We start from the raw sequence: 14,695 nt of genomic DNA, 5'->3' as shown, positions 1-14,695 counted from the left end.
CTTGCCTTCGTAGGGCCCCCCCCCCCACCGAAATAACTCATTTGATTTTAAGCTATTAATAAATAGTTTTTTAAATTAAAAAAAAAAATTCTATATAAAATTTCTTTTCATAGGCCCTGAAAGTTTCGTAGGCCAAATGGATAACACGGCCCTGGGCTAACCCGCCCCAGACAGCTGGGGGTCCAGCCAGGAGTGTCCCCAGGGGTCAGCCCCTCGGCTGCCCCTGCAGCTGTCGCTGCACTGTGACTTTTAGCCAGGGGTAAGGGGGACCGGTGGGTGGGGAACAGACCCGGGGGTGAGGCGACATCTTTGGTGGGACCAACATCTGCTGGGGGAGAGCACAGCTGGCCAGTTACACGGCGGCTCTTCTTCCTCCCCGGGAAACTCAGGGAAGGGCGGTCAAAGTGCTCGGCGGCTGAGGATGAGCTGGACAGGGGCTGCCTGCACCGGCGCCGGATTGCACTGGGCCCGTCCCGCAGACAGCGCCGAGCACCCCGGGAGCCGGAGGGGAGCCTGGCCGGGCCGGGGGGGCACAGACCGGAGCTGGGGCCGTCTAAGCCCGTCCCGCCGCCGCCCACGGCCCGGGGAGCAGCAGCAGCTCGCCCCGCCCGAGCCCGGCCCCCGGGGCGGGGCTCAGCCCGCGCGGCTCGGAGGCAGTCTGTCTGTCTGTCTGTCGGGCGGTCTGTCTGTCTGTCGGGGATGGAGGCGGCGGTGGCTCTGATCCTGCGGGTCCTGCTGCTGCTGCTGCTGGCGCGGCCCGGCCCGGGATCCGGCCTGGAGCGGGGGGCGCGGAGCCGGCTGCAGGCCGCGGAGGTCAGGGGCAGGCGGGGTCCCCTGGGGGGTGCGGGGCTGGGGCGGGGGCGGGGGGGGGCCCCTGACATCCCCGCTCTCCTCCGCCCTCTCCTGGGGGCTCCCTGGGGCGGACACTGCCGGGTCCCCCGAATGTCCCCCCCGCCCCTGCTGCCGGTGCTCGGCGCTGCCGAGGGGTTCCTGGGTGCGCCGTTGGGGGGCCGGGCCTCTGGACAGCGAGAGCCGGGTCCGCCTGCCGCGCCCCGAAACACGCAGGCTGCTAGAGAGAGACGCAGAGCTCGGCTCTGCAGGAAATCGGGGCTCCCTGGGTCCGGCTCCCTTGGCAGGTTTTCTTACCGGGGGTCAGTTTTGTGTTTGTGTTTCCCGCACTGAATGTGTCCTGGTCGTTCTGGAGAATGCAAGGATCCGATTTTGACCTTTAGGGACTCGAAGTTCTTCTTCGGGCTCTGATCCAGGGACGATTTACACACACACGCTTAATTTTAAAACCACTGGTAGCCTCATTGCATTCACGGGGATTGCTCACGGGTTTAAAACTAAGCCTCTGCTTAAAGTTAAAGCACGTGCATAAAACCGTGCAGGATCGTGATTTCCATTTACAAGATCCGGGAGAAGCTGGTTCGTTCTCCAGCCTCTGTCATTGCCAACTCCAGCTACTCAAGAACCATGAGCCCAGCTTCTAAAAATTGCCAGACTGCCATAAAATCATGAGACTTTGTAAAATAAAATTAATTTTGGATTCTTTTTATTCCCTTCTGGGTTTTGAACCTTCAGAGGGTCACATTTTTAAGCAGTCTCTTCAATCCTGAGGGTCTGAAAAGAGGAAGGATGGTCCTGTGGCGAGGGCCTGGGACTGGGAAAACCTATGTTCAAATCCCTGCTCTGCTGCAGACTTCTTGTGTGGCCTTTGGCCCACAGTCTCTCTCTCTGCCTCAGTTCCTCATCTGTGAAATGGGGATAATAACACTGCTTCAGAGGGGGTTTGGACAGATGAATGTGTTAGAGAGTGTGAGCTGCTCAGATGTTACATGGAGGCCATCTGAATACCTTAGACATTTTATTTTTGGTTTTACATGAAAGCTGAGATCAGTGCTTTGAGATCTGCTGATGAAAAGTGCTTTTTAAGAGCTAGATGGTGTTTAATAATAATCATTCTCATTTGACCACATGACTCCAGAAGCTGAGGCTTTAATAAAAACACCAAAGTTGGTCAGGCTTGCCATTAAAGAGTTGGTAACGCTGGACTGTATTAACTAGAAGTGCAAGTGTGTGTGCAAAATGTCAGTGCCTTATTTCCTGGCTTGGCCTTGGTTTTTCATTGTGTTACTAGTGACTGCAATGGCAATAACAAATGAAGTTGAAAAGCTGCATCTGAAATCTCTGAATGCTGCCCTGTTGTCATCTCCTCTCTGCACACGGAGAGAGGGAAGGCTAGACCTCCGATCGGATTAGAATTTGGGAGAGTTCCCATGCTGAGCGCACTGACCAATGTTTAGCTGATTCAGGAAAGCGCTTAAACATGTGCTTAACTTTGCCATTTCTCATTGCAGTCAGTGGGGCTTTCATAAAACAATGGCATATGCTTCAGTCCTATTGGCTTCTGTTAAAGTTAAGCACGTGCTTAAGTGTTTTCCGGACTCTGGCTCTCTGTGTATAGTGTAACAAATGACAAAAGCCCTGTAGCTGGACAAAGGAAATCATCAGAAAAAGGAAGAGACATTGTTTAGAAAAGAAAGGCGGAGAAAGGGTTAAAGGAGAAGGGAGGGGGAATGTCAGGCATATCTGAAATCTTCTGATAGAGGAATTTTTTATACCTCCTCCCCCAGTATCGGGTTGTCTGACTCCCATTGCTCTCCCCTTCCCCCCTTTACATACTCAGACTTGAGCACAAATTGAATGTACTTCCGTAGATGTATTTATTTTGGCTAGGAAATCCTTTAAAATATCCCTAAATTTACCTTCACTATAGTAGCGCCTCCAACGTAGCGACTACGTCCATGAGTATAAAACTGATCTTGCCAGCATGGGCAGGAGTGGATTTCACAGTTTGTTTGTTATCAAGTGCCGGATTAGCCTGCATGTCTCCGGGAGGCAGTGTGCAGTTCCTCTCCCTTGTTGCATGGTACAGCTTCTGTGGAATTGATGCCTCACAGGTAGCCTTTTAAGGAACTAAAAACCTCACTGTAGTAGGGGGCAACCTCTCCTACTGTAGCAAGAAACAGAGGATGCTGGAGTGGCAGAAATCAAATATGTTCCACTTTATTGAACCCTGGATCACCTTGGCCACATCCCAGGCTTTCCCTCAGAGCAAGGCTTGGAAGGATTAGGTTTTTATCAGCACATGTCAATAAATGTCAGTTTCAGCATAGGAACCCAGGGGAGGAAAAATGTTTGGATAATAATTGAAATTGACAGATAGGCAAAGAAAGAAAAATGCTGCTTGAAACTAATTTGAGCTTGATTTAAGGCTATTTACTTTCTGCATTTTGACATGCGATGGTGACAATTTGTGTGTTAATGGCTATACAGCTTTAAGTTTTTGAATCACAGCGTCCACTGTCATTAAATAATTATCTGACTCCCCCATTGTCAGATCCCCTCCCATAATCTCCCACAACTGTAAACATTTAAGTTGATAACAATTGAAAAAAGTGCTTAAAATACATAATTTTGCACAACTGTGATAATTTAAATTGAGAAAAATGCTTAAAAATACTAATCAATATTATCTGTTGAAACTATATTAAAAAATTGATTTCTGCCACACCTAATCATATCTTAAATGGTTAGTGAGTGTGATCTAAGAACCTATGTAGACAATAACATAATTTGTGGGGAAAACACTGGCCTTGGATTAATCAGTTTAATCTCCCAGTTTGGCCACTGACTTTCCATGCAGAAATCTCTGAGGCCTGCTCTACCTTTAAAAATTAGATCGATTTAGCTACATTGCTCAGGGCCCTGAAAAATTTTGCACCCTGAATCAACCTAGTAGCACTGAGGTGTCAAACAGTTCAAAGCTTTCAACATGTACCTCCATATGAATAATTGCAACCAAGTTACATGGTCACAGATCATTGCTTGTTACTGAAAATAACACTCTGGAGTCAAATGTTTGAAAGCTTCTGGGACCAGTTGGATTTTGCTTTGCTGACTTTTATATTGAGTATTGGTAACTGCTACAATTTTTTCCTCTTTTGATATCCCTTTTTTTGCAAACTGCTTTGTCAGGTATTAGGGTGTTGCTAGGGCAGGATTCTGCATTCAGTGCAAAGCTGAGAAGTCTGCCTTTATTTAGGATGGCAGTTGTTTTCCCAGTGTCAGTGCGGATGATGGGAGTGTACAGTAGCCGGAGTGCGAAGGCCAGGAAATGAAAGGAGGAGGGAGTCATACAGTTGACGAGCAAAGGGGAAATTTTAGTTTATGCTGATGTGAATTTTATTTATTTAATGTTGAAACAACTGAGAAGAATCTCTTTGATGGTTCAGTGGAAAACAAGACGTCACGGATGACACCAAGTCCTGAAACTTAACATATTTCAACCTCCTCATGGTGGCTATATATATATTTTTAAAGGGATATACTATTTATTATTAGTGTTCCAGTACCATCTGTGCTCTGCTTGATGCTTTACAAACAAGTAGGAAGCCAATGGGCCATGTTGGCATAGTGCCTTGGCGGGTTTGGTCCATTGAAATCAATGAAGGTACTCAATTTATGCTGATCTAACCCACAGTCCTTGCTCTGAAGAGGCAGGTCAAGAAGACAAACAAAGCGTGAAGAGCAGGGAAAAGGCTTAAAATCTACAGTCGTAAACTGTGTTCGTTTTAGGTTCTATCTTCGTTCCAACTGATCCCCCACCGTTCCATTGTCCATTGGTTAATTTCATGTTGGAGTGGGTCTTGGGAGTCACAGAGGAGGGAGTATTCCTTACGGATGTGTTCAGGAAGGATAGTCCATTTGCAGGAGTGGCGTGGGAGGAAGAGTTAAGCAGGGTGTTGGTTTGATCAATATCTATCCTTGTTCTCTGTTGAACTTGGTGTGTGAGTTCTATACCCTGTACCTTTTCCGTGATGGAGGAAACTAGGACTGTACTTGACGTATTGGGTGCGTGCGTGTGTTTAAACAAAAGATCCAGAAGGACTCACTCCAAGAGGTTATGAACACAGTCAAGAATGCAGCTTGGGAGAGTGGGAAAGAGGCAGACATTTAGAAGCAGTAAACAGACTAGGGTAACGCAGTTAGCGTGGATCCTAGCATCACAGTACTTACCTTCAGGCTCTTCGCCTGAACATCTCCCAATGCTTTGTAAATGTTAATTAAATCCTTGTAACGCTCCTGTGAAGTAAGTGTCATTATCCCTCTGTTACAGAGAAGGAAACTGAGGCACAGAAGTTAAGGGCCTTATTTTCAGAGGTGCTGCGTCCCTGCAGTTTCCATTGGCTTTAAACAAAGCTATTGGTCCTCTGCATGTCTGAAACTCTGCCCCTAAGTAACAAGCCTGGCATCATGCAGCCAGGACTGGAACCCTGCTCTCTTGATTCCTAGTCCTATTGCTCTAGCCATTACAGCATGCAGGATCCGCCTGGCCAGAGCCTTCTTGCAGGATGGCGGATTTACCCTTCTCCCTGCAGCGGGGGCCTACTGCCGTATCAGTTCTATAGCAGCTGTGTTATTATTCATGCACCTTTTACTGGGCTAACGATCAGTAATGCTGATCTTGCAATAAGGAATCCAGTCTAATGTATCATGATTTAACTGCAGAACTGGAATGCACATGGATTCACTCACATGTCAGCCCTTTTATCCATATAATAAGATCCGACTCTTATACAGTGCTTTTCATCAGTAGATCTCAAAGCACTTTACAAAGGAGAGACTTTAGGGGTCTGTTACAGGAGTGAGCGGGAGAGGTTCGGTGGCGTGCGATGGGCAGGAGGTCAGACTAGGTGGTCTACGTATATATAGCCTTCTGGCCTTAAAGTCTATGAATCTACGAGCATCATTATCCCCGTTTTACAGCTCGGGAAACTGAGGCACTTCCTGTTACAAAATATAACCCCCAACACAACCATCTAGCAGTGGGCTCATAGAAATTGACTTGATTCAGCTGCAGAAGAAAGGGAAATGCAAAAAAGCTCCGTGCAGATTTCTGAATTGTGCCGAGTGGGACTGATACCCGGAGAGAGGCTGAAGTCCAAAGGAGGTGACATCCAGTTGAAACTGTCATTCCAACAAGGGGGAAAGGGTTTTGGAATGTTTCGGGTATAAAACTGTTATGATCTGCCAGCAATCCCGCTGTTTTGGGGTTAAGGATTCAACCTGCAACTCAGCTCTGCTGCGTCTAGCTGTGGTTTGCCAGGGGAGGGAGCGGGAAGGAAATGCTAATTGTATTTGCTTCTTGACCATGGACGCTTCAGATGGAGGGCAAGGTGTTTCCTCAGTTTAAACGATCCATAGGGATGTTTTCCCCACTGTGACTCTTGCTCCCTTGGAGTGTCAGCGGAGGCGAGGCCGGGACATGGATGGCCATGACATGGCAGCTTTGTCTTCCCATCTAGCTGCAGACAACTGTGGAGATCTCCATGAACAAGCTGTTCGTGGGAAGAATGGGTTGCGTGCGCTGTGTAATCCAGGACTATCCTGGCTTTGGGTCAGGCCCTGAACAGGAAAGCAGGATCTCTGCTGTAGGTACCTAGAAACCCCCCCTGTCAACTTAGTACCTGAGTCCCAGATCCTCAAAGTTTTGTGGGTGCCTAACTCCCATTGAAATCAAATACCTTGAGCATCTGGGTCTGAATGCCTCCTGCTCTCTCATGTATTTATCTGCACAGCACCCCTGTGAGGCAGGGCAGGGCTGCTATCCTCATCGCACAGAGAGGCGACGCCACTTCACCTCTCTGCCTCAGTTTCCCCATCTGTAAAATGGAATAATATGTACCACCTTCCCGGGGGCACACTCCTTTTTCAGTGAACATCAGTGTCAGGGCCTGAAAGGGTTAAAATACCTGCCCCACTTTCACCCCATGAATCTCCCTTCTCCCCACCCCACCCCCCAGCATCCTTAGCCCTGTGCATAATAAGTCCTTCCTGACCTGCCTTGACCTGCTCCCTGGGGCACTTGCTGCCTTCTGCAGGCAGCCGCCGCTTCAAACCAGCCAGAAGAATCTCTCTCTTGTTTTGCTCCATTCTCCAGGGCAGAGGGAGTGCTGGGCATATTTTCCTTTAATGCTCAGCTGTTCATTTCCTGCTGCTTTTTATATTGCATGGAAAAGAGCATTTCCCCTTCCTTCTGTGAAGACTTGGGGGCGGGTGAGGGGGGTAGTGAAAACTTTCCTAGCGTTGCAAGACTTTTCATGATAGGTTCTGGCTCTGCGTAGTAACTTTAAACTATAGTTTTAATAAGATTTAATCATCGTGTTAGTATCGCTGGGGTAGGTGTTCAGAGCTGTGGAAATTCTAGAGGCTGTGAGGACTATTGGTTAGAGCAAAGGCGGCTGAGAGTCAGGACTCTTGGGTTCCATTGTGATATTCAAAGATCTCTGTTGCAAGGACCATGGCCCAGAACTTCAAAGTTATTTAGGCACTTAACTTCCATTGATTCTGGTGTGAATTAGGTGGTTGGATACTTTGTCATCTTCAATGTTCGATAATCACCAGGCAGGGCCGGATAACTACACACGCAAAGCAGAACTCACCCCTTTGTAGAGAACCAGCATAAGGCCTATGCATCCATTTCACTACTAGAGGCCTGTGCGGATGCAAAATTTGTATCCACATCCGATCCGGTCTGCGGATATAAAGCGGATATCCACGGATTTGCAGGGCTCTATTAAATGCCTCTCTGCACAGGGGTTAATGTCACCCATGATGAATAATCATTCTATATCCAGGGCCTGTGCAACTGGTCAGATACCTAGTCCTCAGAGTACTAATGGAAACAATTTTAAAAAATCAAATAAATATTCCCCTGCTGTGTTTGCAACCCAAATATTGCAGCCTATGAGAGCTGGTAAAGGAAACTGATCAGAAACTAAAGGGAAGGTGACTAGTCTTGTTTCATTTTCAAAGCTGAGTGAAATCCCGAAAGTAAGGGTTTTTATTTATGCTGCCAGGTTAATTTAGATTAAGGTAGGGTGTGGATTTAAAGCAGCATAGCTGTTCTTGATTAACCCCACTTTGTGGATTAAGCTGATTTGGAATATTGCACTCTTATTCCGGAATAAGAGCATCCAAACAGAGAGTTAATCAGGAATAGCTATTCCGGAATAACTCTCCATGTAGACAAGCCCTTCACAAACCGCATGAGACCTTGTTTACACACAAAGTTATTCCAGAATAGCTATTGTGCTTTAAATTCATATCCTACCTAAATCATAACTTTCAGCTATAGACAAGCCCTTAGTAGAGAAAAAGAAATTAGATTTCCCCCATTTTAAGAATTTGAGGTATTAGTAAAAGACACATGAAAATGTGCTTAAAACATGACTCTTTAAAAACCAAGTATCCTTTTTAATGTTTGTAAAGGGCTTTTAGGTTCTCTGAATAAAAATATGCTGTGGAAAAATAGCACTGTAATAAGACCATACGCTTTTTATATCAGGGACGCTGGCTTTCCATTTGTGCTGTATGGCACATTTTTGTGCGATGAAACAATTTTCCAGCAAGCACCCATACAAATAACCGCTGATGTTTTAAAGTCATTTGTAGAGTAACAAACACAAAGGCAAAGGAGTGAAAAAAAAAAGAGGGGGGGAGGGCTAGAAACCTTCTATTCCTTAGACATATTTTTTTGTATGTGGTGGTGTTGTAGCTGTCTCAGTCCAAGGAAGTTGTAGAGACAAGTTGGGTGAGGTAATATCCTTTATTGGACCACCTTCTGTTGGCGAGAGAGACAAGCTTTTGAGCTACACAGAGCTCTTCTTGAAGCTAGTCTATCTCACCAAGAGAAGTTGGTCCAATAAAAGACACTACCTCACCCACCTTGTGTCGCTAATATTTTTTGTGTGTTGGCTACACCAGGTTTTGTATATCACAACTAGAAAGACGTTGGCTTTTCTGATTTAAGCCAGTCTCTGGCAGGGTTACATTATGAAATCTGTGGTCTGTCTGGGGTGTATTTACTCCAGGAATGCTGATAAGGAAAGGGGAGTGTCTGAGAGAACAGAAGTGGAGTACAGTGCCGCTTGGCGTCTGCTGGCCTGTGATGAGTCTCGGCTAGAAGCTGAATTAATCAGAAACGTTCTCCATTTGTAGCACGCTAGGACAGTATGAAATGGAAACTGCTTGGCTTTCACTGAAAGCGATTACTCACAAAGACTGGTCCAAACAGCAAAGTCACTTGAATTGATCAGAAACGTGAGGGCTGCCTGCAATGAGATGAGATTCAGTGCTAATGAATTTAAAGCCGTGTACCTAAGAAGGATAACCGGAAACCTTCTGTCTGCTTACCTGGCTCCCGTCACCACAGTACCTGAGCGCCTCACTCCCATTGATGGATTTCATCCTCACAACCTCCCTGGGAGGCAAGGCAGGGTTGGCGAGGCACAGAGAGACCATGGTCTCTTCTACACTGAAAAATGCTGCTGTTTTAATGCTGCTATAGTTAAAGGAGCAAAACCCCCAGTGTAGCTGCAGGTGTTGTGGTATGAAACTATTGGTATCGGTATAGCTTTTTCTGATTCAGCGGAGCAAAATAAGCAACACCGGTATAACTGGTCCGGGCAGACGCTTTTAGTGACATCACTGTGTCCGTAAAAATCACACTTGTAAATGACATTGCTGTGCCGCTGAAACTTTGCCCAAGGCCACCCTAGAAGTCTGTGGCAGAGCTGGGAATTGAACCCCAATCTCCTGGTGAAGGTTCTAGCCTGTCTTAGAAAAGCTGTAGTGGAGGACAAAAAAATGATACCAGCTTAGGGAATAAGGCCTATGAGGAGAGAGTCTGACGGAACGGGGGTTATAGTCTGGGAAGGAGAAGATTTAAGGAAGGCAGCTATAAGCCCTTCCGAGTAGTGAAGGGAGGGAACTGTGTGTTCCTCTCACAGAATGGTAGGAGCAGCGGCTAACTGTGATGGAGAAAGAACTCGGAGGGGACAGCCAGACTAATGCTCATAGCAATAGCAACCGGAGATTGGAATGGACTTGCCAAAGGGAGTTGAGACAACTAGGCCCTGACCCGTTCACATTGAATTCTGTGGCAAAGCTCCCATTGACCGCACAGGTGCAGGGTTATGGCCTGTCGTGGCAGACACCAAATTGTGATTAGATGCGATGTTAGTGCAAAAGAGTAGAGCTTACCTATCCAGGACCTGGGGAGGTGTAAGGTAAATAATATTTAAAAGGCTATTGTTACGTTTTGCCACAGACACATGAAGAAGTTAGATAAAAAGGTAAATGCTCTGGCTGGAAGGTTGCAATGTAACATAACTTTAGTTCTTAGAATTCAGAAAGAACTATACAGAAGAAACCAAAAATGGGAGAGACAAAACAGGCTGCTCCCTGGGGGCAGAGAGGCTTAACTTTCCGGCCTGACTCTCATCACATGCTTTACTACTGAGCCCTCTAGCCTGCAAGCAGGACCAGAAACCCTTTCTCCCCTTGAGATGATAGCTTGCAAATCCAACATGGTCCCCAGAACACCACAAATATATAGTTTAAAACAAAATATCCACACACCCAGAGTTACACGCCTTCCCAAATGTATTGCTGACGCTGGGGACAATTACAGCTGAAGGGGTTTTAAAGACCAAGGGCCTCTCAGCAGATGTAGTTGGTGTCGCTTCATTGAAGTCAAAGGAGCTGTGAAGATTTACACCAGGGGAGGATTTGGTCCCAAATGATCTCCTCATCACTGGTGCAGTTTACACTTCTGACATTTCTCTTGTCTGGGATCATGTAAACAGACCAGTGGGTCTCACTCTGGTTTCCCATCAGTTTCGCTCTCTGGTTCTCATGTGCTAGCAGGATACTGTAGGGGAGGTTGTTTGTCTAATGAAACTGTTTCCACTGGGATGGGAGATCATTTCCTGGGAACATTGCTATGCACGTTCTATTTTGGACCAAGCCTGAGCTGACGAGGTCCCTTTATTTAAAATAATTAAAGCACAATTTGGAAAACGGAGCTCCCTGTTTGCAGAGCGGAGAATGCCATGAGCATGTGCTCCCTCGCCGATGACGCATCTTGTTCCTTCGCAGGAGGAAACAGCACCCACCGCTTTCCAGTCACCACAAATCTCTCCTGGGCTCGATCCTGCCCCCTCTGAAGTCCATGAGAGTCTTACCATTGACTTGATTGGGAGCAGGATGGAGCTGATCAACATCCAGAGCCTTCCTCATCCTGCAGATGTTTAGAACCATTTCAGCACGCTTGGTAAACTTTGGCCCCGGGCTGTGTGGTTGGCAGGCTGTGCCCGTCGTTCTCTGTTTGAGAGGCACATAGCAGTATTTCCTCCTTGGTCTCCATCACGTCGTTGCCAAAAACTCAGTGGTCCTCAGAAACGTTTGCAGTGTATTGTAATGAATTGGTGCGTGTATGCGGCTGCGCGCACGCTACCGCCCTTTGCTGGCTGGAATCAGAATTGCACAATAATGTCATAAGGCCCATACTATCAGCAGGTAAAGAAGAGACCCTTTTTGCTCAAGTGGTAGAGGCTGGTGCTTTTGGGACAGGAAGATCTCGGTTCTGTCCCCACTAAGATCACAGTAAACAAGCCCACGCAGCTGTGTACTCCTGGTCAGTCCTGGTTTTGCTGCACTATTTCCCAAACAATTTATCCCAAACAATCAGGAGCAGAGGAACGACCGTTAATATTCTCAGGCTTTTTCTTTTCAGCTGTGCTTCAGCTACGACTTAGTTTTCTTTCTTCCCATTTTTCCTTTGATGGCAGATGTTCCTTGAGAAGTACGGCTACTTTGATGAGCCAGCTCCTACTGGACCCAGTTCTGTGCAGTTCACAGAGGCAGTGAGGTAAGAATCTTCCTTTGAAAAACAAATCCAAATGCCTGTCTAGAAATTTCAAGTGTAACACACCAAGATCCCCATCCGGCTCCTGCCTTCTGCGTTGTGTGAGCTGCACCCTGACCTGATAGTCTCTTCACAGCAAGGGTCTGTTCCTATGCTCGGTCTCTCGTCTGAGCAGATAAAAGCACAGCCGCTTGTTTTAAAATATACAGCTGCCTTCCCACCTCCCTGCAGCCAGGTGCTGGCCTTCTCCATTCAGCCTGATATCTTACTGCTGTGATTTGTTTGTTTGCCTTTTATGGCCTGGTTTCCTGGTTAGAATAATATCTGCAGTAATGCTGCAGTTCATGACGGGCTGGAAGATTTCGCAAGTGCCTGGGATAACAGCCACACTTATAAGAGCGAGGTGTTCTTATATGGCTCTTTTCATCTTTAGATCTCAAAGCACTTCTAGGAGGTCAGTCTCATTATCCCCATTTCACAGATGGGGAAAGTGAGGCACAGAGGCGTGGGGTGAGAGTTGCCCAAGGTCACCCAGCAGGCCAGAGCCAGGTCTCCTGAGTTCCAGTCAGGGGCTCTAGTCACTAGGACGCACTGTCTCCGTTCTGGCATTCGCCGGCATGGAGGATTCCTAGATTCCGAGGCCAGAGGGAACCATGGTGGTCAAAAAGTGCATTGTGATTGAAGGCTGGGGGGGCCACCTGATGTCTCCAGGGAGTTGTGCTCCTCTCGGGACTTTAGTTAACTGATTAAGGCCAGGGCCGGGCTTTCCCACCCCCAGCGCATCCTCATGGGTTGGGTTCGGTGCCATAGAGGAGATTTACTCTTTCCAAGGGAGCCTGGCTCCAGAGACTCTGCCCTCCCTTCCTGAGGTGCCCAGCATATGAACATCAGCGAGAGCTGGTTATGTCTGGCACGTGTTACAGGAGGGCAGCATGTGACCGTCAGCAGCCGGTGCAGATGATCTATTGGCTTCTGGCTGTAGCACGTTAACGGCACCAGGCGTCTGTAGCGCAGCAGATGCTGCAATAAAAGTGCTGGGAAGAGGCTGATTTTATTTTCCTGGGCCCAATCCCCTGATATGGGGCAGGGTAACAAAAAGCTAATACCCCCTCACAGGGCAGGGGTCCGTGTGTGCTGACTCCTGTTAGAACTACCCTCGGCCACATCCTGATCTCAGTGACACCTGTTGCTGCGCTGACTTCAAGGCTCGTACCCCAGTCTAATTAAAGTCCTTTCACTCCTTGGCCTCTCCTGCTCAGACTACCCGCCAGGGCCAACTGTGCTTCTCACCTGTCCACTAGGAACTGACTGTGGACACCTGCCTGTGAGGAACTGAACTGGGATGCGCAAACTTATTTTAGCATGGCAGACAGTGTGGTGCAGTGGGTAGCGCACAGGACCGGGCGTCGGGTGGTCTGGGTTCTAGTCCAGGTTCCGCCGCTGGGTAACCGTAGGCAAGTCTTAGCCCCTTTGTGTACCTCAGTTTCCTCCTCTCTGCGGAGGGATAACCACAGCTTTCAGATCTGGGGATCCTGCTCCCAGTGCAGTCGGTGGGACCGGGATCTGGCCCTATGGGTGTAGCACGCTGTCATTTTCCCAGTGGCTCTGGCATGTGAACCTGTGATCAAGGGCTGGGCTATCATTCTGCATGGGCCATTCAATTCCCCGCTGGCTCTGATGTTTCCCCTTCTTTCCCAGGGAGTTCCAGTGGGTGACCCATCTGCCACTCAGCGGGGTACTGGATGCTTCCACGGTACACCAGATGAGCCTGCCCCGGTGTGGCGTGAGTGACGTGAAAAGCCACGCTGCGTGGGCCAAGCGGGTGCAAGCCCTGCTCTCTGGCAGACGGGCCAGGATGAGACGCGGGAGACGTTACGCACAGCAGGGTAGGTGCTTTCGCTGCTCACTGAGATTTGCATTGGTGGAGTCCAGTGACTCAGCCTGCTGGCCAATAAAACCTGGGCTTTTGCCCATACTACATGTGACTGAAATCTTAAATACTGTGACCTGATACCCAAAGCTCCCATAGCTTGTCTGAAATGCATCTTCTCAAAATGAAACATTTGGACTTGACTACAACGAGAGCAGCAATGATTTGTTTAAATACTTTCCCTATTGAAATTGACATGGTCCAATAAAACATTTCCATTTTGACAATGCTGCATTTTTCCAATCGAAAACTCTTTGTTTGGAAATTTTTTGACCCGGTCTAGCAACCCTGAGATCCTGTTTTTTATTCCAGAGAGATTCTGCTTGTCCCACTCCATCTGTTTTAAATTACACTGGCGGCTCTAGGTTTGGTAGGGGGGAGTTGGATGTATCTTCCATCTGGCTCTTTTGCTGGTTGTACTGCCGTAATTTTATGCTTGGAGAAGAGGGGGAAAGAAGATAGAATTAGTCTTTTCTCCCTTCCAAGGACATTTGAACACACCTGTCTAAGTATAACCGCACCCGTTGTAATAGAACGTCCCTGAGCAAAATCAAAGGAAGAAGATGCCCGAAATTAAAATTGTGGGATCCAGGCTTGTTAGTGAGTGGGAAATTTTGGAAAATACCTGTCTGCCTGTTCCAGTCCTTTGGAGGTGAGCCAGTGCTGACTTGATCACGGCACAAGGATTGTTTGGAAGGAATCGCACTGAACATTCATTCTGAAAATTGTGCCAAGTTTCTCTCCACAGACAATAGTTTGCAAAGACACTCCTGTAAACGACTCTCGTTTGGCATTGTTCTCAGTATTGAAAGTTCATGGCTGTCAGTGCCTTGGGGATTCTCTTCTATTCTCTTCTAGTCCTGTAATATCTGAGCACCTCCCAGCTATGCATTAAGCAAGATGAGTAACCTCTGTCATGTGTAGTTCATCCTCTTCCCCGGGGGAGAGTTGTGTGTGCAGTGGAGTGTCTTGTTTTGGTTTTGTTTGAA

At 47.6% G+C, this 14,695-nt stretch overlaps 1 protein-coding gene across 1 annotated transcript in view; it reads left to right on the top strand.

The window, feature by feature from the left end:
- The first annotated feature begins 699 nt into the window (after window positions 1-699).
- The window catches only part of MMP28 (matrix metallopeptidase 28), a 33,812-nt gene continuing 19,816 nt past the window's right edge, over window positions 700-14,695 (top strand). Inside the window, exons 1-3 of the mRNA XM_067538159.1 lie at window positions 700-813; window positions 11,700-11,779; window positions 13,475-13,662. Of these exons, the coding sequence (XP_067394260.1) occupies window positions 700-813; window positions 11,700-11,779; window positions 13,475-13,662 (382 nt within the window). The remainder of the gene's footprint in view (window positions 814-11,699; window positions 11,780-13,474; window positions 13,663-14,695) is intronic.

The sequence above is a fragment of the Emydura macquarii genome, unplaced genomic scaffold, assembly GCF_026122565.2.
Source record: "Emydura macquarii macquarii isolate MOO-44397 ecotype Brisbane River unplaced genomic scaffold, CSIRO-AGI_Emac_v2 contig_450, whole genome shotgun sequence".
Lineage (NCBI taxonomy): Eukaryota > Metazoa > Chordata > Testudines > Chelidae > Emydura > Emydura macquarii.
Note: the sequence above shows the minus strand (reverse complement) of the source record. Positions and strands in the feature narration are given on the sequence as shown.